Here is a 25,293-nt window from a genome sequence, read left to right on the forward strand (position 1 = left end):
TATGGTGAAACCCCATCTCTACTAAAAATATAAAAAAAAATCAGCCGGGTATGGCGGCAGGTGCCTATAATCCCGTCTGCTCGGGAGGCTGAGGCAGAGAATTGCTTCAACCCGGGAGGCGGAGGTTGCAGTGAGCCAAGATCGTGCCACTGCACTCCAGCCTGGGCGACAGAGTGAGACTCCATCTCAAAAAAAAAAGAAAAATAAATGAATGTTGAAAAATTAATGATTTATGTATTCATCTCAAGAAGCTAAGGAAAGTCTGGTAAGTTAAACCCCCAAAATTAAAATCTAGGAAATAATAACAGCCCAAATATAAAATTTTTAGTTTATTTTGCATTGCATATATTTAAGGTATACCTGTTTTGATGTACATAACGAGCATATATTGAAATACAAAATGAATGTACAATGAAGAAAATTAAAAGAGGCAAAAGCTTATTTTTGGGAATTAATGAAATTAATAAATCTCTAACAAAACTTAAAATATGAGGTAACACAAAAATTGCCAATATCTGATAAGAGGAAAATTAAACCAACCACAGACTTAATTTAAAGGCTGAGGGCTCAATTAATTAATTAGTGTTTGGTACCTGGGACTTGGTTCCACAAAATAAGCTCATTGGAATCTGAGCCACTGATCATTATACTGGGTCCCTTTTTATACCTCATTGAACATGTAAATGTTTCCTTTTTTTTTTTTTTTTTAAGAGACGGGCCTGTCACTCTGTTATCCAGGTTGGAGTGCAGTGGAGCAGTCACAGCTCATTGCAAACACGACCTCCCGAGCTCCAGTGATTCTCCCACCACAGCCTCCCAGGTAGCCGGGACTACAGACAGTGTGCCACCATGCCCGGCTTGCTTTTTTTTTTTTTTTTAGTGATTTTGTTTACATTTTAATTGTGGTATAAAACACAACATAAAATTTACCATCTTAATCTTTTTTTTTTTTTTTGAGACAGAGTCTCACTCTGTCACCCAAGCTGGAGTGCAGGGGCATGATCTCAGCTCACTGCAACCTCTGCCTCCCGGGTTCAAGCTATTCTCTTGCCTCAGTCTCCTGAGTAGCTGGGATTACAGGCGCGTGCCACCACGCCTGGCTAATTTGTATTTTTAGTAGAGACGGGATTTTACCATGTTGGTCAGACTGATCTTGAACTCTTGACCTCATGATCGCCTGCCTTGGCCTCCCGAAGTGCTGGGATTATAGGCATGAGCCACTATGCCCAGCCATCTTCATATTTTTTTTTTTTTTGAGATGGAGTTTTGCTCTTGTTGCCTAGGCTGGAGTGCAATGGTGCGATCTCGGCTCACTGCAGCCTCTGCCTCCCAGGTTCAAGTGATCTCCTGCCTCAGCCTCCCAAGTAGCTGGGATTACAGGCCTGTGCCACCAAGCCCAGGTAATTTTATATTTTTAGTAGAGACGGGGTTTCTCCATGTTGGTCAAGGTGGTCCCAAACTCCCGACCTCAGGTGATCCACCCACCTTGGCCTCCCAAAGTGCTGGGATTACAGGTGTGAACCACCACACCAAGCTAGTCATTTTTAAATGTACATTCCAGTGTTAAGTACATTCATATTGTTGTACAACAGATCTTTAGAACTTTTTCATCTTGCAAACTGAATTATAACTATTAAGCTACAATGTCCCATTTCCCTCTTTCCCCAGCACCTGGCAGCCACTGTTCTACTTTCTGTTTCTATGAGTTTGACTACCTTAGATACCTCTGTAAGTGGAATCATATATAATAGTATTTGTGTTTTTGTGACTGGCTTCTTTCCAGTCACAATACCCCAAGATAGAAAGAGGATTCACTGCAGTTAGTCAGTCAGTAGACACACAACAATAATCCAAGTAGTAATGGGATACAATATAATTATGAATTAGTTAAATGCTTTAATATAAATTACCTTGATGTGTTATTTTTTATTATCATTCAGTTTAATTTTTTTTTTTTTTTTGAAACGGAGTCTCACTCTCTCTCCCAGTCTGGAATGCAGTGGTGCCATCTCGGCTCGCTGCAAACTCTGCCTCCCAGGTTCATGCCATTCTCCTGCCTCAGCCTCCCAAGTAGCTGGGACTACTGGCAACCACCACCACACCCGGCTAATTTTTTTGTATTTTTAGTACAGACGGGGTCTTGATCTCCTTGACCTCGTGATCCACCTGCCTCGGCCTCCCAAAGTGCTGTGATTACAGGCGTGAGCCACCACATCCAGCTAATTTTTTTTTTTTTTTTTTTTTTGCGAAGGAGTCTTGTTCTCTCACCAGGTGGAGTGTGATGGCACGATCTCAGCTTACTGCAGCCTCTGCCTCCTGGGTTCAAGTGATTCCCCTGCCTCAGCCTCCCAAGTAGCTGGGACTACAGGTGCATACCACCACGCCCAGCTAATTTGTTTTTTTTGTATTTTAGTAGAGATGGGGTTTTACCATGTTGGCCAGGATAGTCTCAATCCCCTGACCTGATAAAATATTTTTAACTTCCATTGCAATTTATTCTTTGAGCCACCAGTTATTTTAAATACATTGCTTAAATCCCTGACTTAGCATAATGTCCTCAGGGTTCAAACATGTAGCATGTGACAGGACTTACTTTTTTGTTGTTATTTGTTTTAATATGCTTTATTTTTTAGGGTGCTTCTAGGTTCACAGTAAAATTGAGCAGAAGGTACAGAGATTTCCCATATGCCTCTTTCACCCACACATGTATGGTCTCCTCCGTCATCAACATTCCCCACCAGAGTGGTACATTTATTACAACTCATGAACCCATGTAGACACATCATTATCACTCAGAGTCTATAGTTTACATTAGGGTTCACTCCTGGTGTTATACATCCATGGATTTGGACAAATGTATGATGACATGTGTCTCCATTATGATGTCATCCATATTAATTCCATTGCTCTAAAAGGCCTCTGTGCCCTGACTGATCCTCCCTCCCTGTCAGCTCCTAATCTTTTTTTTTTTTTTTTTTTGAGACAGAGTCTTGCTCTGTGGCCCGGGCTGGAGTGCAGTGGCCGGATCTCAGCTCACTGCAAGGTCCGCCTCCCGGGTTCCCACCATTCTCCTGCCTCAGCCTCCCGAGTAGCTGGGACTATAGGCGCCCGCCACCTCGCGTGGCTAATTTTTTGTATTTTTTAGTAGAGACGGGTTTTCACCGTGTTAGCCAGGATGGTCTCGATCTCCTGACCTCGTGATCCGCCCGTCTTGGCCTCCCAAAGTGCTGGGATTACAGGCTTGAGCCACCGCGCCCGGCCCTAATCTTTTTATTGTCTCCATAGTTTTGCCTTTTCCAGAATGTTGTAATCATACAGCATGTAGACTTTTTGAATTGGCTTCTTTCACTTAGTAATGTGCATTCAACTTTCCTAAGCTGTTGATCATGAGACTGAGTCTCTTTTTATACTTCATCAGACATGTAAGTTTCTATTTTTAATATAGATTTTAATTTTTGTAAGTCAGTTCATTTATTGGACAAGATGTGTGCTTTAAATTTTTGCATGGTCTGCAGTTTTACTACAGCTCATCCCCCTGTTATTAAGATACATTGACCTGAGCTAGTGGTATTTTAAAATTTTATTTATTTATTCTTTTTTTGAAATATAGTCTTGCTCTGTTGCCAGGCTGGAGTGTAGTGGCGTGATCTCGGCACACTGCAACCTCCGCCTCCTGATTCTCCTGCTTCAGCCTCCCAAGTAGCTGGGATTACAGGCGCCTACCACCATACCCAGCTAATGTTTGTATTTTTAGTAGAGGCAGAGTTTCACCACATTGGCCAGGATGGTCTTGACCTGTTGACCTCGTGATCTGCCTGCCTCAGCCTCCCAAAGTGCTGGGATTACAGGCATGAGCTGCTGCACCCAGCCAGGCATTTTTTAAAAAAACTTAAATCTCCCTTTTTAATATCGCTATATAATTATTAGGGGTTTAATATTGTTAAGAGAATGTTTACTTCCTAGGTGATAATAGGTTGAGTATGTGTAGGGTCCAGCCCTACAGAGCCTGTGGGTTTTTCTCTTTGTGTGTGGAGACGCGAGATTGTAGAAATAAAGACACAAGACAGGCCGGGCGCGGTGGCTCAAGCCTGTAATCCCAGCACTTTGGGAGGCCGAGACGGGCGGATCACGAGGTCAGGAGATCGAGACCATCCTGGCTAACACGGTGAAACCCCGTCTCTACTAAAAATACAAAAACTAGCCGGGCGAGGTGGCGGGCGCCTGTAGTCCCAGCTACTTGGGAGGCTGAGGCAGGAGAATGGCGTAAACCCGGGAGGCGGAGCTTGCAGTGAGCTGAGATCTGGCCACTGCACTCCAGTCCGGGCAACAGAGCGAGACTCCGCCTCAAAAAAAAAAAAAAAGACACAAAGAGAACAAAAGACAGCTGGGCCTGGGGGACAGCTACCACCAAAACGCGGAGACTGGTAGTGGCCCCGAATGCCTGGTCATGCTGTTACTTAATTGTGTATAAGGCAAAGGGGCAGGGTATGGACTGAGACTCATCTCCAATGATAGGTAAGGTCATGTGAGTCATGTGTCCACTGGACAGGGGGCCCTTCCCTGTTTGGTAGCCGAGGCAGAGAGAGAGAGGGGACAGTTTACATCATTTTTTTTTTTAAATGTATTTTAAAGACTTTAGTACTTTTACTAATTTGTTATTGTTATTTAGAAGGCGGAGCCAGGTTTACAGGGCAGAACATGAAAGAAGACCATGAGTGTGACCGCTGAAGCACAGCATCACAGGGAGACGGTTAGGCCTGTGGATGGCTGTGGGTGGGCCTGACTGATGTCAGGCCTTTTACAAGAGGTGGTTCAGCAGAGTGTTTTGTAACTCCCCAGGGAAAGGGAGACTCCTTTTCTTGGTCTGTTAAGTAATGGCTGCCTACCCAGGCACTGGGGCTACCGCTAGACCAAGGAGCCCTCTAGTGGCCCTGTCTGGGCATAACAGAGGGCTCACGTTTTTGTTTGGGTCATTTTTTACCGTGTCCCTTTAGTTTTTATCTCTGTACCGTGTTCCTTTAGTTTCTATCTATGTATGGCCTGGGTTTTTTTAGGTTATAATTGTAGCACAGAGATTATTATTGGAATAAGGAGTAATGCTACAAACTAATGATTAATAATATTTATATATAATTATAATTTATTTTTAGTACAACTATGTTTATTCTATATATTTTCTTTATTATACTAAAACAGCTTGTGCCCTAGGTCTCTTGCCTTAACACCTGGGTGGCGTGGTGCCCACAGTATGCAATAAGCTCTCATTTGGAACATTTGGCTAATTTGTTTTTTTATTGTATCCCATTTTTTTTTTTTTTTTTTTTTTGAGACGGAGTCTTGCTCTGTCACCCAGGCTGGAGTGCAGTGGCCGGATCTCAGCTCACTGCAAGCTCCGCCTCCCAGGTTCCCACCATTCTCCTGCCTCAGCCTCCCGAGTAGCTGGGACCACAGGCGCCACCACCTCGCCCGGCTAGTTTTTTTTTTGTATTTTTTAGTAGAGACGGGGTTTCACCGTGTTAGCCAGGATGGTCTCGATCTCCTGACCTCATGATCCGCCCGTCTCGGCCTCCCAAAGTGCTGGGATTACAGGCTTGAGCCACCGCGCCCGGCCTATTGTATCCCATTTCTATACTTGGTTTTGTGTATGGGTACTAACTGCAGTGAGTCTCCTTTTTATCTTGGGATATTGTGTGAGGCCACTGTTGTGATGGGTCCTCTGACTTTGGTACAGTTTTTCCTTTTTCTGGGACTAACTGGCTTTTTCAAACTTCCCGAGTTTATTCTTTTTATCCTGTGTAGATGGAAACAAGCTGCTAATACTAGAACTATAAAAAACAAGATAAGAAAAAAACACATATATAATCACTCTCTAATTATATGTAAAAAAAAAAAAAAAAACTATTTTATCCACCTACCTTTTTTGTACTTTATAACAATTTTTGTACTTTATAACAATTTTTTTCTTACATATTATTATAGACAGAGCATTTCACAGCTATCTAAATTGACTGATAGCTGTTAAAGACTATCATAGTCTGGAGGAGTGGCAGAAGTATTCTGTTTATTCTGTAAGTTTTCATTCGTTGGCTAATGGGATCACCTTTCAGGAGACTCTTAAAAGGAGTCCTTTGAGCACAGATATTTTTTTTTTTTTTTTTTTTTTTTGAGACGGAGTCTTGCTCTGTCGCCGGGGCTGGAGTGCAGTGGCCGGATCTCAGCTCACTGCAAGCTCCGCCTCCCGGGTTTACGCCATTCTCCTGCCTCAGCCTCCCGAGTAGCTGGGACTACAGACGCCCGCCACCTCGCCCGGCTAGTTTTTTGTATTTTTTTAGTAGAGACGGGGTTTCACAGTGTTCGCCAGGATGGTCTCGATCTCCTGACCTCGTGATCCGCCCGTCTCGGCCTCCCAAAGTGCTGGGATTACAGGCTTGAGCCACCGCGCCCGGCCGAGCACAGATATTTTTAAAAACAGCCTCACCTTTTGGCAACAGCAAAAGATTGAATTTCTTTCTTTTTTTTGAGACAGAGTTTCGTTCTTGTTGCCCATGGGCTGGAGTGCAATGGCACAATCTCGGCTCATTGCAACCTTCAAGCGATTCTCCTGCCTCAGCCTCCCGAGTAGCTGGGATTACAGGCGTGTGCCACCACACCTGGCTAATTTTGTATTTTTTTTTTTTTTTTTTTTAGTAGAAACAGGTTTCTCCATGTTGGTCAGGCTGGTCTTTAACTCCTGACCTCAGGTGATCCACCTGCCTCAGCCTCCCAAAGTGCTGAGATTACAGGCATGAGCCACCAGGCCCAGCCTTTTTTTTTTTTCTTTTTTTTTTTTTTTTTCCTGAGGTGGAGTCTCGCTGTGTCACCCAGCCTGGAGTGCAGTGGCCAGATCTCAGCTCACTGCAAGCTCCGCCTCCCGGTTTACGCCATTCTCCTGCCTCAGCCTCCCGAGTAGCTGGGACTACAGACGCCCGCCACCTCGCCCGGCTAGTTTTTTGTATTTTTTTAGTAGAGACGGGGTTTCACAGTGTTCGCCAGGATGGTCTCGATCTCCTGACCTCGTGATCCGCCCGTCTCGGCCTCCCAAAGTGCTGGGATTACAGGCTTGAGCCACCGCGCCCGGCCGAGCACAGATATTTTTAAAAACAGCCTCACCTTTTGGCAACAGCAAAAGATTGAATTTCTTTCTTTTTTTTGAGACAGAGTTTCGTTCTTGTTGCCCATGGGCTGGAGTGCAATGGCACAATCTCGGCTCATTGCAACCTTCAAGCGATTCTCCTGCCTCAGCCTCCCGAGTAGCTGGATTACAGGCGTGTGCCACCACACCTGGCTAATTTTGTATTTTTTTTTTTTTTTTTTAGTAGAAACAGGTTTCTCCATGTTGGTCAGGCTGGTCTTTAACTCCTGACCTCAGGTGATCCACCTGCCTCAGCCTCCCAAAGTGCTGAGATTACAGGCATGAGCCACCAGGCCCAGCCTTTTTTTTTTTTCTTTTTTTTTTTTTTTTTTTCCTGAGGTGGAGTCTCGCTGTGTCACCCAGCCTGGAGTGCAGTGGCCAGATCTCAGCTCACTGCAAGCTCCGCCTCCCGGGTTCACGCCATTCTCCTGCCTCAGCCTCCCGAGTAGCTGGGACTACAGGCGCCCGCCACCACACCGGGCTAGTTTTTTGTATTTTTTTAGTAGAGACGGGGTTTCACCGTGTTAGCCAGGATGGTCTCGATCTCCTGACCTTGTGATCCGCCCGTCTCGGCCTCCCAAAGTGCTGGGATTACAGGCTTGAGCCACTGCGCCCTGCCTTTTTTTTTCCTTTTTTTTGAGTCAGAGTCTCACCCTGTCACCCAGGTTGGAGTGCAATGGCACAATCTCGGCTCACTGCAACCTCTGCCTCCCGGGTTCAAGGGATTCTTGTGCCTCAGCCTTCCAAGTAGCTGGGATTACAAGCATATATATATATATATTTAAATAAAACAGAGCTAGAAGAATTAGTGCCCCCTGTATCCCTTTGTGTTTAGGGGTGGGTGCGGGTGTTGTGTGTGTGCATGTGGTGAGGGAAGTTGACTTTTTTAGGGTTGAGAAACAAAAAGACTTGATTAGGGAAGTCTTTGGTCTTTCTGATCTGAGTGCGCTATGTTCCTGACCAAAAGGCATCATTTGTATGATGGGACCTGGGGCCGCAAAGGAGGTCATGGTAGCTCAGTCTTGGGTCATAGTAGGTCAGTAGCTCAGGGCAGGCCATAGTAGCTCAATCGTGGGTTCAGAGCAACATCACTGACGTGGGACAAGGTCTGGCCCAATGCCTTTGCTAAGGCAGGAACTTAGATTGTTTGCATGAGGGAGAATGAATCTGGGTCCTTGTCTTCCCTTGGATCTAGTTACCCAGGATCCATCTTGCTGCAGCTAAAGCCTGGGGTTTGTAGGGTTGAGGAAGGAGTAAGATTTGTTCCACTAACTAGAGTTATATCTTAAGACCAAGAAGTATGGAGGTAGTTTTATCTGGCCTCTAGTGTGGTTTCTAGAGGGTTTTACTTCCCCAGTCATGCAATCTCAGAACACTATCCTTTTTCAGGAGAACAGCCTCAAGGAAGACTAACCGTCTGCAATACTGGAAGCCATGGCTGAGGTGAGTTGATGCTTTTTCTTGCCTTCCTGACATTTGTTTTTGTTTTTGTTTTTTATTTTTTTTCAAAAGACATGAGCATTTGCTTTCCTTATCCTGACATTTCTGGCTAACAGAGTTCCCCTTCAGAATCCTGGTCCCCATTTCTTCTTAGCTAGATAATTCTATACCATGTCTAAATATCCCTTTTATTTTTATAAATCAACCAGCATTAATATTTTCATTCTGTAAATAACTGAGCATCTGTTTTTTTTAACTCTTTCCCAAGGACTGATAGGGGATGAATTATCTCAAGGAAACAAGAATAGATTCGTAAAATGAACTTATCCTGTCTGGACCATTATTTGATAAGTTGAAGGTGTAAGTTACTTAGATGGGAATATAGAAAAGCCAAGATTATCTCTACAGAGTAGCATTCTCCAGTAAGATAGGATGAAATGTGGTGCTGGTAGTTCCAAATGTTAGATTGTTGCAAAATCTGGTTTAGGCAGCTTTGGGGATCATGGGGTTGGTGGCTGATACAGATCTCTGCAACTCTGTAAGAACATCCTGGAGAGAAGTCCAATTTGAGGTTGATGAGGAAGTTTAGATTGTAAGGAATTTCTGTGAATCATCAAGTTTTCTTTATCTCAGAATTAAGGATAGTGATAATGGATGTTTACAAAGGTTCAGCCAATGCATAAGTCATTTAGATCACACCATCAGAGCACAGAAGAACCTTTTAAGTCTTATCCAGTAATATCTATATTGTAGAAAAATTCTACCACTAGAAAAATAATTAAAGAATTTGTAAAAGGCCAGGTGCAGTGGCTCACGCCTGTAATCTCAGCACTTTGGGAAGCGGAAGCGGGCAGATCACCTGAGGTCAGGAGTTAGAGACTAGGCTGGCCAACATGGTGAAACCCCATCTCTACTAAAGACACAAAAAATTAGCCAGGCATGGTAGCGCATTCCTGTAGTCCCAGCTACTCAAAAGGCTAAGGCAGGAGAATCCTTGAACCTGGGAGGCAGAGATTGCAGTGAGTCAAGATCACACCACTGTACTCCAGCTTGGGCGACATCTCAAAAAAATAAAAATAAGTAAAATAACTTTACATATATCTTTTTTGTAGCCTTGATTGACGCTCTAAGATCACATGGGGGTAGTTTAGAATGTATTAGATGAAGGATAACTTTGGACATAACACAGACCAAGAGTTGAGAACTTTTGCGTCAGGCACAAGCAAACTGATTATAGTTGTGTTATACCAGGTCATGTAGCTGCTGTGTATTGTGACCTTAAATAGTCTTCCTGTGTAGGACGAGCCAAAGGGGATGATTCATCAATAGGACAGAGATTTAAGACATTCCCTGACTACCCCTTGCATTGTTAGGTGATGTCTTTTAGCAGAATCGTGAAGACCTTTTTTCTCCCTTAATAAGGGAGAAAAATTGATGGCCTGAGAAATTTTTCTCTGCTTTTCAATTTTATGAATTTTTTCAGAAGTTGTTAATACTAGTATTACTGACTTTTTGCTTATTTGATAAACTTAACTATTTTTGTTTTGGTCAGATAAATTATTGACAAAACTAATTAGTATTTTTTGTGTAAGTAAAACATTTTCCTTTTTTCCTCAAAAACGTTTTTTTCTTTTTCTTTTTTTTTGAGATGGAGTCTCGCTCTGTCGCCCAGGCTAGAGTGCAGTGGCACAATCTCAGCTCACTGCAGCCTCCACCTCCCAGGTTCAAGCAATTCTCTGCCTCAGCCTCCCGAGTAGCTGGGATTACAGGCGCCTGCCACCATGCCCAGCAAATTTTTTTGTAGTTTTAGTAGAGATGGGGTTTCATCATGTTGGCCACACTGGTCTTGAACTCCGGACCTCATGATCCACCTGCCTTGGCTTCCCAAAGTGTTGGGATTACAGGCGTGAGCCACCGCGCCTGGCCAACAATGTTTTTTTCACTTAGGTCTATATAGCTAACTGGTAGACCAGAGAATTACCTCATCTTATTTTGGTTTTATACCAATAAAATATACCTTGGATACTCAAAAAATAATAATAATAATAAGGTCATGATACATAATTTTATTAGGATACACATTGTATCTGGTTCTCTTTCTTTTTGTAATATTACCAGTTATTGATAATTTTTAGATTCATTCATTAGGGTTTATAAGTGATATTTTAATTCTGTTATTCTTCCTTCATAGATTAAGTGGAATACTTCTATGTATAAAGTAAAACTTTCCCTCATCAATTGTTTGGTTACCCTGAAGGACAGTTCACATTGGAAAGAGGAATGTTTGATTCTTTCCCTTTAATTACCAGTTTTCCAAATAATGAGTTGGCTTCTTAGACTCGTCCAGAAGTGACCAATATAATAAAATAATGTTTTAAAAAATATTGTTGTGAATTCATGGACTAAACATTTTTAATATGATCAGTCCATTGCAGTTTTCCATATAATTTGATGTGCAACCAGTACAAGTGAACACGTATTATTCACTTCTATAATGCTGTTGTATTATATTCTCTTATTTTTTTTTTATCCTCTTGATTTCTCTGCAGAAAATAGGGAAATTCATCAAAAGCAATGGAAAGTTTCCTTGGAAGATTATTATCTAATCACACTTACATACAGTGCAAGCCCCCCCCCACCCCCCTTACAGCATTCTACAGTTTGGGTTGTTTGTTTGTTTTTTTTTTTGGTTTATTTGTTTTTGTTTTTATTTTTTATTATTTTTATTTTTATTTTTTTGAGCCAGAGTCTCGCTCTGTCACCCAGGCTGGAGTGCAGTGGCGCTATCTTGGCTCACTGCAAGCTCCACCTCCCAGGTTCAAGCGATTCTCCTACCTAAGACTCCAGAGTAGCTGGGACTACAAGCTCACGCCACCACGCCCGGCTAATTTTTCTATTTTTAGTAGAGATGGGGTTTTACCATGTTGGTCGAACTGGTGTTGAACTCCTGACCTTGTGATCCGCCCGCCTTGACCTCCCAAAGTGCTGGGATTATAGGCGTGAGCCACCGCACCCGGCCTGGGATTTGTTTTTAATCCCATGGGAAATGTCTTAATAGGGGTTTGGCATGTCTTTGTTCCAATTTCTACATTGAGGAGGGGAAGAAGCTTTCTTTTTATTAAATAAAATACACATCTATTTTATTTTATTTTTAAATTTTATTTATTTATTTTTTTGAGACGGAGTTTCGTTTTTGTCGCCCAGACTGGAGTGCAGTGGCGTGATCTCTGCTCACCACAACCTCTGCCTCCCAGGTTCAAGCGATTCTCCTGCCTCAGCCTCCCAAGTAGCTGGGATTACAGACATGCGCCACCACGTCCAGCTAATTGTGTATTTTTAGTAAAGATGGGGTTTCTCCATGTTGGTCAGGCTGGTCTCGAACTCCTGACCTCAGGTGATCCGCCCACCTCGGCCTCCCAAAGTGCTGGGATTAGAGGGGTGAGCCACTGCACCCGGCCCACATCTATTTTATTAAATAGATGCCTCAGCATTAGTTGCTAATGAAACAAAAATACAAATAAAACATCTAAATACCCAAATACCACATTTTCTCTAGATTTCCCCCAATATGTGCCTTATCTCCCTGTACTTTAATGTAATATTTCTAGTATCTTCATTTTATTAGTTTTGCAGTGTCACTGTCAAGATAGAATTATTTAATGGCTTAAGATAACTTTTGTAAGATTTTCAAACCCTAAATTTATAAATCCTATTACAAAAAAAATTATAAGAATTTGATGTGCAAGTTGTAGCAGTGTTGGCCAGTGGGAGCGTCTTCAAGTTGGTCCCTAGTCTTATCAGCATGATCTTAATAGTTTTTGGTTGCTTTCTTGCTTTTTGGTATAACAAGACATTCAGACTCATCCTGTGCATTTTATAAAATTTGCTCTTGTGGATTTCATGAAATCAGTTCTTTCCCAAAGAACCTTGGTTTCTTTTATTTGAAAATGATACTTAGAAACCACAATCTAGGCTGGGTGCAGTGGCTCACACCATAATCCCAGCACTTTGGGAGGCCAAGGTGGGTGGATCACCTGAGATCAGGAGTTTGAGACCAGCCTGGCCAACATGGTGAAACCCTGTCTTTACTTAAAATACAAAAATTAGCCAGGTGTGGTGGCACGTGCCTGTAATCCCCACTACTCAGGAGGCTCAGGCAAGAGAATTGCTTGAACCCAGGAGGCGGTTGCAGTGAGCTGAGATCGCGCCACTGCACTCTAGCCTGGGTGACAAAAGTGAAATTCTGTCTCAAAAAAAAAAAAAAGAGAAAAGAAAAGAAACCACAATCTAGACACTAGGGATGCTTGTTGCTACTGGATTAGTCATCATTTCTAGTCGTTTTCAATGGACAGAGTCAGGAATTTAATATAAACTTCCTACTCTTGCATCTGTTTCTGAGATCTAAAGATACAGGTTCTCAGTGACACCAATATAATTACTCATTTTGTATTACCCCACAGTACAAGCACAGTAGTCGCTGATATATTTTTTTAATTACGCAAGTAAGACATATGTTTATTGTTTCAGGGATCAGTGATGTTCAGTGATGTGTCCATAGACTTCTCTCAGGAGGAGTGGGACTGCCTGGACCCTGTTCAGCGGGACTTATACAGAGATGTGATGTTGGAGAACTACAGCAATCTGGTTTCAATGGGTAAGGGCACCTGTACCAGTGATTCCCAGCTCTCCTCTGGAATGTCTGCTTCTTCCACAGTGAATTTCTCAGCTGCTTTTCAAGTTACTAGCTGAATTTCTATTCTTTATTACCAAACAAATGGTTTGAGCTGAAATGAAAAGGAAGAATGGGAAATGGGCAACTCCAGTGGGCTGTGGTTGAGGCTTCGTCTTCATCTTTCTTTGGCTGTTCCTGTAATGGCATCTCTTCCTTGATCATCAAGGGACTGGATCTCATTTACCCACAGCATAACCATGTTCCATATCTTTTCTTGTGAGCAGGACTTTATACTCCTAAGCCTCAAGTGATCTCCTTATTGGAACAAGGGAAAGAGCCCTGGATGGTTGGCAGAGAGCTTACAAGAGGCCTGTGTTCAGGTAAGTGAGAAATGACTGGACAGGAGAAAGGCATGACAGGTCAGAACTCAACTGGTCAGGAGGAAACAACACCTTTGAGATGTTATCTCTGAAGCTCCCATCAAGAAACTAGGCCAGTGTAGAAAATGAAGTCCTTTTAGCATAGTTATTAAATAACCTGTTTCGCCCTTTTCCTCACTTACCTCTCTTTCTACTACTCCTCTCCAACCCTCCTCTTAATTTCAAGCAGAAGGTACCTTTCACTTCTCCTCTAAAAAAACCCTCTTTTACCAATATTTTAGATTCAGCTGCTTGCTAGCTAGCTTCTTTTACTCTGTCTCTGTTTTTTTTTTTAAGGGCCTGGCTCTGTCACCCAGGCTGGAGTACAGTGACATGATCATAACTCATTGTAGGCTCAAACTTCTGGGCTTAGGCAGTCTCCCTGCCTCAGCCTTCCAAGTAGCTGGGACTGTAGGCATGTGCCACCATGCCTGGCTAATTCTTTTTCTTCCTCTTCTTTTTTATTTTTTGAGATGGAGTCTCACTCTGTTGCTCAGGCTGGAGTGCAGTGGCGCGATCTCGGGTCATTGCAGCCTCTGCCTGTCAGGTTCAAGCGATTCTTCTGCCTCAGCCTCCTGAGTAGCTGGGACTACAGGCACGTGCCACCATGCCCACCTAATTTTTGTATTTTTAGTAGAGATGGGGTTTCACTATATTGGCCAGGCTGGTCTCAAACTCCTGATTCACCCGCCTCAGCATCCCAAAGCGCTGGGATTACAGGCATGAACCACTGCGCCCGGCCCCTGTTCTGCATTTTTTAGACTTCTGCAGGTGTTTTCTACTACCACTCCCCAAAATGATGGAATTGCGTATGTATACACACAGGTGAATACACACACACACGCACACGCATACACACACCTTACCCAAGTACTCATCTTCATTATAGCTGCCTGTCAGTGACCTGTTTTATCAGACTGTCTTCAATGTTTCCTTTATCAAACTTTTTTTAATTTCCTGGTTTGTGTAAGGGAATCTTCCAGGTGCTACAGTTTACTAATTGTGTTACCTTTACGAACTCAAGGTCCAAAAGTGGTGCTAAAATATATACATATATGACTTCCACAAAGTAGAGTAGTATAAAAGAGAAATGAGATAAAAAGTTTAGCAGAAAGTCAAAGGCTAACTATGTAGAAGTGGAATTAATCCCTATTGAAGTATAGGTGGAGCCTTGGAAGTGACTGTGGTCACCATGTATAGAGATATTGTTGGGGCCAAGAAAAAAAAAAAGATCTGTGCCTATATTAAAAAGGAAGAGGTGGCAGAGCAGGAGAGATTTGGGATGAAGTAGGAGAACCAGAAGAGTACTTATTGAGCACTACTATGCACCAAGCATTGGTCCAAGGGCTGGGACTATAGTATTCATGAAGGCATTCTAAAGTTCTGCACTTCTGAAGCCTACATTCTAGAGGGTAAGAGAGAAAATGTCTTAGTCCATTTTGCGCTCTTACAACAGAATACCTCACATTGAGTGAAGGGGTGGCTTGCCCCTCCACACTTGTGGGTGTTTCTCGTTAGGTGGAACGAGAGACTTGAGAAAAGGAATAAGACACAGAGACAAAGTATAGAGTGCTAGATTAAGCTGCATCTGAGGAGAGGTACATTCCTTACTGTCTCCCCCTTCTTTTTGTTTAACTGAGTTTTGAGTGTTCTATTTGTTCTTTCAACTATGGCCTGTCCTTGGGAATTATAAGGAATTCCTGTTGTATGTGTAATATTCCACTGATTTAAGAATTTTTGGAAAGCTTTACTATAATAACCTGGTCCATTGTCAGTTTTAATTTTTTCTGGAACTCCCATCACAGCAAAACAAGATAATAAATGTTTTTTAACATGGGAAGTACTTTCTCCTGTCTGGCATGTTGCCCATATGAAATGTGAATAAGTATGAACTGTTACATGAACATATGATAATTTTCCAAATGAAGGTACATGGGTAACACCCATTTGCCATAATGCATTAGGACACAGACCTCTGGGATTAACTCCTGCTTCTTGGGTGGGCAGGTGTAGTACTTGACACTGGGTACAATGTTGTACAATATTTTTTGCCTGTTTCCATGTGACATCAAATTTGTTTTTTAACCCTGCTGCATTTACATGAGTCAAAGCATGAAGTTCTTGTGCTTTTATGAATGCAGAGGATACCAGTAAGTCAGCTTGTTTATTGGCTTTAGTTAAAGGTCCTGGTAAATTAGTGTGTGCTCGAATATGAGTAATATAAAATGGGAAATTCCTTTTTCTTACAGTTTGTTGTAACAAATTGAACAGCTGGTTTAACTGATCATCCATGCTATATTTAATTAGAGCTGTCTCAACATCCCTTGTAGCCTGTACTACATATGCAGAATCTGATATAAACAGGTTGATTAAAATCTTCTAACACTGTAATGACTGCAACCAACTCTGCCCTTTGAGCTGATTGATATTGACTTTTGATTACTCGGTCCTTTGGCCCTTTGTAAGCTGCTTTTCCATTGCTGGAACCATCAGTAAATACTGTCAGAGCATTTTCTAAAGGTTCATGTCTGGTAATTTTAGGTAAGATCCAAGTAGTCAATTTTAAAAACTGGAAGATTTTTGTTTTGGGGTAATGATTATCAATAATTCCCACAAAATCAGCAAGGCCAATTTGCCATGCACCAGAATTGATAAAGGCTTGTTTAACTTGTTCCTTGGTTAAAGGAACAACTATTTTGTCTGGGTCATTTCCACACAATTTTATTATTCGTAATCTTGTCTGACCAATTAATGTAGCTATTTGATCCAAGTACAATGTAAAAGTCTTAATTGTACTGTGAGGAAGGAATGACCACTCCACAAGATCAGTATTTTGAACAATGATGCCTGTTGGAGAATGTGCAGTGGCAAAAATCAAAATTTGGAGTGGGACTAAAGAATCTATTCTAGGCCGGGCGCGGTGGCTCAAGCCTGTAATCCCAGCACTTTGGGAGGCCGAGACGGGTGGATCACGAGGTCAGAGATCGAGACCATCCTGGCTAACACGGTGAAACCCCGTCTCTACTAAAAACTACAAAAAAAAACTAGCCGGGCGACGTGGTGGCGCCTGTAGTCCCAGCTACCTGGGAGGCTGAGACAGGAGAATGGCGTGAACCCGGGAGGCGGAGCTTGCAGTGAGCTGAGATCCGGCCACAGCACTCCAGCCTGGGTGACAGAGGGAGACTCCGTCTCAAAAAAAAAAAAAAAAAGAATCTATTCTACTTATTTGCGCTGACTGAATTTTTTCTCCCACTAATTTAATTTCTTTTGTTGCCTCTGGGGTTAATATTCTTTTACTATTTAAGTCTGGATCTCCTCTTAGGATAGAGAACAAATTTGACATGGCATAAGTAGGAATGCCTAGAGTTGGCCGAATCCAATTAATATCACCTAACAATTTTTGAAAATCATTTAATGTTTTTAATGTGTCTTTTATTTCTATTTTTTGTGGCTTAATTTTTCTGTTTTCTATCTGTATCCCTAAATAATGAAAAGGATCAGAGGTTTGGATCTTATCAAATGCTATTGTTAGTCCTGCGTTGGCAACCTCTGCTTGCAGAAATGTGTAACAGTCAATTAATTTGTCTCTTGTTTCTGCAGCACATAAAATATCATCAATATAGTGAATGATATAACAATCTGAAAATTTGTCTCTAACTGGTTGAAGGACTTGACCTATGAAAGTTTGACAAATAGTTGGACTATTAAGCATTCCGTGAAGTAATACTTTCCACTGAAACCTGGTGGCTGGTTCTTTATTATTTATGGCTGGTATAGTAAAGGCAAATTTTTCACAATCTTGCTCTGCCAGAGGAATGGTAAAAAAGCAATCCTTAAGATCAATTATAATTAAAGGCCAGTCTTTTGGGATCATGGCTGGAGAGGGCAATCCAGTTTGGAGAGGCCCCATGGGTTGAATTACAGCATTTACGGCTCTTAAGTCCATTAACATATGCCATTTGCCTGATTTTTTCTGAATTACAAATACAGGAGAATTCCAGGGCGAGAATGAAGGCTCAGTGTGTCCCTTTTCTAATTGTTCCTTTGCTAATAAGTGTAAAGCCTCCAGTTTTTGCTTCGGTAGCGGCCACTGATTTACCCATACCGGTTTTTCTGTTTTCCAAGTTAATGGAATGGGTTTAGGAGGCTCTATAGTGGCCGCCCCTAAAAAGGATATCCTATTCCTTTTCTTTCTTGATTTTTCTCAGTCTCAATGGGACTTTAATGCCATTTTCATTTTTTCCTAATCCCTTTCCTGGTATATATCCCATCTTAGTCATGATTTTTTGACTCATGGGGCTGTATAATGGAGCGGGCATAATGATTTCTGCACCCCATTGTTGTAACAAATCTCGACCCCATAGATTAACAGGAATTGAAGTAATCATTGGCTGAACAGTACTTTCTTGTTTATCTGGCCCTAAACAATGTAAAATCATTGTACTTTCATACACTTCTGAAGCTGTGCCTACGCCGACAAGTCTTGTAACAGCCTTTTGTTTAGGCTAATTTTTTGGCCACTGATTTAAAGCAATGCTGGAGATATCTGCTCCTGTGTCTACCAACCCTTCAAACTGTTTTCCTTGAATAATGGCCTTACACACAGGTCTGCTGTCAGAGACCAGACTTGCCCAATATGCAGCCTTTCCTGTCAGATCAGTGCTTCCGAACCCTCCTGTTCTTTTTATTTTACTGTTTCCAACTTTAATATAAGGTAGGAGTAATAATTGAGCGATCCTGTCTCCTGGACTGGCACTCCAAGGAATTGAGGAACTAATAACCAATTGAATTTCGCCTTCATAGTCTGAATCAACCACACCAGTATGAATTTGAACTCCTTTTAGATTTAAACTTGATCTTCCTAAGATTAGTCCTACAGTCCCCTCAGGCAATGGGCCGTACACCCCTGTGGGGATTTTTTGTGGAGGCTCCCCTGGAAGCAGAGAGACTGCTTGTAAAGCACATAAATCTACTGCTGCACTGCCACTTGTGGCGGGGGATAATTGCTGTATTGTGATAACTGGCTTATTCCCTGAGACACTTGCGACAGTGGGGGTTGTTGTTCCTGAAAACCCTGAGGAACAAAGGGTTGAATTTGGAACACCCCAGTTTGTTGCGGGGCCTGAGGCTGGCCCCTCCTCTCATTTCCCGACAGTGGTTGCCCATTTTTATCAAATTTAGAACGACATTGAATACTCCAATGTTTTCCCTTTTTACATCTTGGACATAGGCCAGGTGGCTCTTTATCTGTTGTTGTAGTAGCTTGAGTAGTTACATTTTATTTATTTGTGACTAGGCAATTCTTTTTTAGATGACCAATTTGACCACAATTATAACATTTTCGCCCAAATGTTTTTACTTGTCCTCCTAAAGCAACTCCTGTGATTGCCTGAGCCATAAGCATAGCTTTATGCATAGCTCCTCCAATTACATCGCAGGCTTTAACATACTCTGAGATTACATCTAATCCTGTGGGAACCCTTCCTTTTAATGGCTTAATGGCTGATTGACAATCCGGATTGGCGTTTTCATATGTCATCAACTCCACTATGACCTTACGGGCATTCTCATCGATAATTGACTTTTGAGCAGCATCTTGAAGTCTTGCTACAAAATCAGGGTAGGGCTCTTTAGAGCCTTGTCTTATTGTATTAAAGGAGGGGCAGGCAGTTCCTGGGTCTTGGATTTTCTCCCAGGCCCTAAGGCAGATAGCCCTGATTTGCTCAATGGCCTCATTTGGCATTATTGCTTGTTGGTCAACAGTGCTCCAATTTTGACCTATTCCTAATAGTTGATCTGCATCTATGTTAATTGGAGGATTGGCAGTCCTATTTCTTCGGACCTGTACTTGTGCCACATCAATCCACCAAGTCTTAAATTGTAAAAATTGAGAGGGTGAAAGTGAGGATTTTGCCAGAATCTCCCAATCATAAGGAATGAGTCTATGTCCATGAGCAATGGAATCTAATAATGTTCTCATGTAAGGAGAGTTGGGTCCATACTGTTTTACTCCCTCTTTCATCTCTTTTAGCATTTTTATAGAAAAGGACTGATATCTGGCTTCAGCTACGGGAGGCTCTCCCTCTTGGGCCCCTTCTCCAGGTGGTCTTGCTTCTAATATTACTGGGAATTGCCACGCCTCAGTATCTCCATGTTTTCTTGCCTCATCAATAATTTTATGTATTGCACTACCCTGTGTACTAGGCGGTGCTGTAGGATTAAGTCTCATGGTGGGCAGCTGAGGATATGGCGCCCTGCCCTGTGGCACTGGAAATGTTCCTGGCTGTCCATACGGATTTTCTGGGGGCTGCCAATACTGCAGTTCGGCTGGCGGCCAGTATTTATAGGCTACTGGTGGCTGGGTCTTATTTTCTACCTGCTGATATTGTGGACACTGTATTTGGATTGGCATTGCCATGGCAGAGACTCTATCTTTTTCTATTTGATCTTCTTTTGGAGTTTGTACTTGTTTAACCTGCATTTGAGGTTGTAGGGTTGCAGGCATCTGAGCTGTTGTAAGAGGAGTTGGCCATCGTGGTTTAGACTCTGATGGCTCTGCTAATTCTGGATCTTTTTCCTCTAATTTTAACGTTTCAGGATATATTACCTCCTGTAATTGATTATCGTGAACATTTTGCGTTGACCGAGCCATTACCGGCTCTGCTACACATTTACAGTGTGAACTTCCTTTTCCTCTCCGGGATTCTATCCCTGCCTCTTTTTCACAATCTACTGCACAGCTTTTAGGGACATCGGAAACTGGAACGCTATCTTCTTCTGTTTGCAACGGTTCTAAAGCTACTTTAATAATGACCCAATCATTCCATACTGTAAGTGGGATGATTTTACCTTCCCTACTTGCTTGTTTTCATTCTTTGCCAATTTTTTCCCAATCTTTTAGATCTAAAGTTCCCTGTTCTGGAAACCATGGACAAAACTGTTCTATTGTTTGAAAGAGCATAATTAGATTTTTGGTAGACACTTTAACTCCCCCTCTTTTTAAGAGAATTTTTATAAAGCTGCGATAAGAGGCATATTTACTTTTAGTTTGCCCCATTGTTACCCTAGGTTCTTCTGAGCGCACAAGCTTACCGCAAGGCTGACTGTAGACGTACTCAGGAGTCTCTCGTCGACTTGTCCTCAATGACCACGCTCCAGCGTACCTTCACCTTAGAGAAAAGCTTCCACGTTGGACGCCAGATGAAGGGGTGGCCTGCCCCTCCACACTTGTGGGTGTTTCTCATTAGGTGGAACGAGAGACTTGAGAAAAGGAATAAGACACAGAGACAAAGTATAGAGAAGGAAAAGCGGGGCCCAGGGGACCGGTGCTCAGCTTACAGAGGACCCACACCGGCACCGGCCTCTGAGTTCCCTTAGTATTTATTGATAATTATCTTTACCATCAAAAATATAAGGGAGTGGCTGGACAATAGGATCATTGTAGGGAGGAAATCAGCAGTAAGACATATGAACAAAAATCCTTGTAACATGAATAAGTTTAAAGGAAAATGCTGTGTTTTGAGATGCATATGCAAACTCTCCATAAGCCTTTTAGCAGCATTGCTCCAGCAAGCCCCACCTTGTTCCTAAAGGCGGTTTTCTCCTTGCTCAGTAAACAAAGCACACAGTGGGTTTTACCCGGAGATGTTCCATTGCCCAGGGACGGGCAGGATTTTTAACCAGCAAGCTGCCTTCAGGTACTTGTTTAACAAAGACACATCCTGCACAGCCCAATATCCATTAAACCTTGAGTCACCACAGCGCATATTTCTTGCAAGGACAAGGTTGGGGGTATGGTCACAGATTAACAGCATTTCAAATACAGAACTAAATGGAGTCTCTTATGTCTACTTCCTTCTATATAGACACAGTAACAGGCTGATCTCTCTTTCTTTTCCCCACAATTGAGTAATTTATAAAGAACAGAAATTTATTTTCTTGTAGATCTGGAGGCTAAGAATTCTAAGATCAAGGCACTGGCGTCTGATGAGGGCCTTCTTGCATCTTCATGTGGCAGAAGGCAGTAGGGGCAAGAGAGCCAACTCCTTCCATCAAGCCCCTTCATAAGAGCACCCAAACCCATTCTTGAGGGATGGGTCCTCAAAGCCCAATCATCTGTTAAAGGCCCCACCTCTTTGTTTTTGGAAATTTTTTTTTTTTTTTTTGAGACAGGGTCTCACTCTGTCACCCAGGCTGGAGTGCAACAGCACAATCATGGCTCACCACAGCCTCAACCTCCTGAGCTCGGGTGATCCTCCCACCTCAGCCTCACGAGTAGCTGGGATCACAGGCAGACATCACCATGCCTGGCTAATTTTTTTATTTTTTGTAGAGACAGGCTTTCACCATTGTTGCCCAGGCTGGTCTCTAACTCCTGGGTTCAAGTGATCCACCCACCTGGGCCTACCAACGTACTAGGATTAAAGGCTTGAGCCACTGTGTCCGGCCTCCACCTCTTAATACTGTCACATTGGCAACAGCTGAATTTTGACGGAGAGACATTCAAACCATAGCAGAAAATAAAGTGAATGTCAAGTATATATGTAGAAAACAATATTAGCATGACATTAATATTATATAATATATAAATATATTTTTAGAATTATATATCATGTGTATTTATATGTAACTAATATATTGGTATAGTGTAAACAATACATGTCATATATTAATATGTTATATTTCTATATTATTATATGTCCGTGTGTATGTGAAAAGTCAGGTGGTGGGTGATATATAAGTGCTATGAAGAGAGGCTAGAGAAGGCCTTTGATGAGGTGTTCTTTTAGTAAAGACTTGAATGAAGTGAGGGAACAGGTAATATAAATATCTGCTAGGAGAGATTCAGGCAAAGGGAACAGGAAGAACCAAATACTCGAGTTCAGAGCTTTTTGGCAGCCACCATTGTGGCTGAAATTGAATGAGCAAAGCGGGAATTGTGGAAGAGGAGATCAGCAAAGTAGCAGGCTTATGAGTATTTGCATGCTGAGTGCAGGTCAGGGTGAGAATTGAATGTACCTGTAGATGATTTTGGGTCTTGTGGACCTTGAATTTTATTCCAGATGAGGTGTAAATCCATTGAATGATTTAGCAGAGTGACACGATCATGTTTGTAAAGGATCATTCTTGCTCTAGGGGTTCCTAACTTTGGATTCCTTTAAGTAGAATTCAGGGAGTCCATGAATTTGGATGAGAAGAAAAAAATACATCTTTTTTTTTTTTTTTTAATCTTGAGACAGAGTCTCACTCTGTCACCCAGGCTTGAGTGCAGTGGTGCGATCTCGGCTCACTGCAACCTCCACGCCCCAGGTTCAAGTGATTCTTCTGCCTCAGCCTTCTGAGTAGCTGGGATTACAGGTGCCTGCCACCGCACCCGGCTACTTTTTGTATTTTTAGTAGAGATGGGGTTTCACCATCTTGGCCAGGCTGGTCTTGAACTCATGACCTTGTGATCCACCTGCCTTGGCCTCCTGAAGTTCTGGGATTACAGGCATGAGCCACTGCGCCCAGCCCAAAAATACATCTTTATATTTAATAACCTCTAATTGAGATGCAACATTTCTTACTATCATGGTGTATGGGACAAACCATAGTAGTAGTAGTAGTCGTCGTTCCTGTGACTTTGACATTAATAGAAATCACAGATACGTTCATATTATTTTACTGTTATTGTAGGCATATTGAAATATTTATGCTCATTACTACTTCAGAGTTAATGTAGTACTAGGCTTGCCACTAGGTCTTGTTTAATGTTTTACTAAAGAAGAAAACTCCAGGCAGAGAGAAGAACCCCTGTGAAGGCTCTGATGGGGAAAAGCTTGGTGTGTTTGAAGGACTAAAAGCCTGCATTGGTGGGCCCCAGGATCAAGTAGGAGTGGAGTGTGAGTCAGGGTTTGGACAGACAGGCAGGAACCACAGCATTCAGCCTTTGCAGGAGATTGTAAGGAGTTTGGACTTTGAGCTGTGGAAGCCTAAGCCAAATGATATTATTCCCTGAATAGATTAAAGGGTGAGAGAGCTTGGTGGGAAGACTGGTTGGGGAGGCTACTTCACTGGTCTGGATAAAGAGTTGATTCTGCTTTGGAAGATGACATTGGCAGTGGAAGACAGAAGAGGGCAGTTTCAAAACTTTACTTGGGAGCTTAACTAGATAAAAGTTACTGCAAGATCTGCCGGGCACGGTGGCTCACGCCTGTAATCCCAGCACTTTGGGATTACACCACCACCACAGGCCGAGGTGGGTGGATCACAAGGTCAGGAGATCAAGACCATCCTGGCCAACATGGTGAAATCCCATCTCTCCTAAAATACAAAAAATTAGACGGGCGTGGTGGTGCATGCTTGTAGTCTCCGCTACTCTGAAGGTTGAGGTGGGAATTGCTTGAACCCTGGAGTTGGAGGTTGCAGTGAGCTGAGATCGCACAACTGCACTCCAGCCTGGTGACAGAGTGAGACTCCGTTTCAAAAAAAAAAGTTATTGCAAGATCATATAGAGATAGGAGGAAAAAGATTGTGTTGGAATTAATTCCCTCTTCCTGTTTTAAGATACTCCAATAGACTTCATTTTGATATTTTCAAACCATTTAATTTGCCTAATATCCCCATTTTTAGTAAGAAATTGTTTCATTATAATACCTGAACACTTTACTCCAAAACATGTATATACATTTTCCTGTAACCCCCCAGTAATCATGAGTTAAGGACTATTGCCCTTTTACAGGTGAAGAAATGGTAGCTTAGAGGTTAAATAATTGCTTGTGGCACACAACAATTAAGTATCAGAATTGGCAGCCAGCTCTCATCAATCTGCTTCTGGTTCCTGTTATCTTTCTATGGCAGTATGTTGTACTGTGTCTTAATTTCTTTCCATCTTCCTTAAACTTTAGCTGCCTTCTCTCTCATTCACTGTGGTGGTACATGAGCAAGTCTCCTCTCCCATAAGATCAGTATCTCAAAATTCCAAGGCAAACAATATTTCCATTAAATCCCCAGCACATAAAATATTCTGAGTTTCCCTATCTGCCACTTACACACTTACATCAAATTAGTTCAATACATTAGACTTACATCTAGCTCTTCCCTCATGTGAATAACCCACTGTTACCAGTTTCTTTTTTATTTTGAGACGGAGTCTCACTCTGTCACCCAGCTGTAGTGCAGTGGCGCGATCTCAGCTCATTGCAGCCTTTGCCTCCTGGATTCAAGCGGTTCTCCTGCCTCAGCCTCCCGAGTAGCTGGGATTACAGGTACATGCTACCATGTCCGGCTAATTTTTGTGTTTTTAGTAGAGACGGGGTTTCACCATGCTGGCCAGGCTAGTCTGGAGCTCCTGACCTCAGGTGATCTGCCTGCATCAGCCTCCCAAAGTGCTGGGATTACAGGCATGAGCCACCATGCCCGGCCACCACATTCAAATTGTATCCTTTATTAAAGAGCTTATTCTGATTCCACCCCAACTGGGTATACTGCAGTTCACCTCTGACACTATTCAGAATGTACAGCCCTCATAGTCTTGCATAGTACTGTCCTCACTTCAGATGCCAGCTGCAAGTCTTGGGAGTCCCCGGGCCATCTGCAGGTCAGCCAGCTAA

The 25,293-nt window shown here is 42.5% G+C and overlaps 1 protein-coding gene across 11 annotated transcripts in view; it reads left to right on the top strand.

Annotated features, from left to right (window-relative positions):
• Nucleotides 1–25,293, top strand: part of ZNF383 (zinc finger protein 383) — a 41,988-nt gene that overhangs the window by 14,284 nt on the left and 2,411 nt on the right. For 9 of the 11 annotated variants that reach the window (XM_033225987.1, XM_033225983.1, XM_033225982.1 and 6 more), the window contains 3 exons: nucleotides 8,561–8,614; nucleotides 13,139–13,265; nucleotides 13,568–13,663. In XM_033225987.1, coding sequence (XP_033081878.1) covers nucleotides 8,606–8,614; nucleotides 13,139–13,265; nucleotides 13,568–13,663 — 232 coding nt within the window. In that variant the 5' untranslated portion in view covers nucleotides 8,561–8,605. Of the gene's footprint in view, nucleotides 1–3,262; nucleotides 3,423–8,560; nucleotides 8,615–13,138; nucleotides 13,266–13,567; nucleotides 13,664–20,770; nucleotides 20,932–25,293 lie in introns of those variants that run through there. The other 2 variants (XM_033225991.1, XM_033225993.1) reach the window with 2 other exon arrangements.

The sequence above is a fragment of the Trachypithecus francoisi genome, unplaced genomic scaffold (genome assembly GCF_009764315.1).
Source record: "Trachypithecus francoisi isolate TF-2019V2 unplaced genomic scaffold, Tfra_2.0 Lachesis_group12, whole genome shotgun sequence".
NCBI lineage: Eukaryota > Metazoa > Chordata > Mammalia > Primates > Cercopithecidae > Trachypithecus > Trachypithecus francoisi.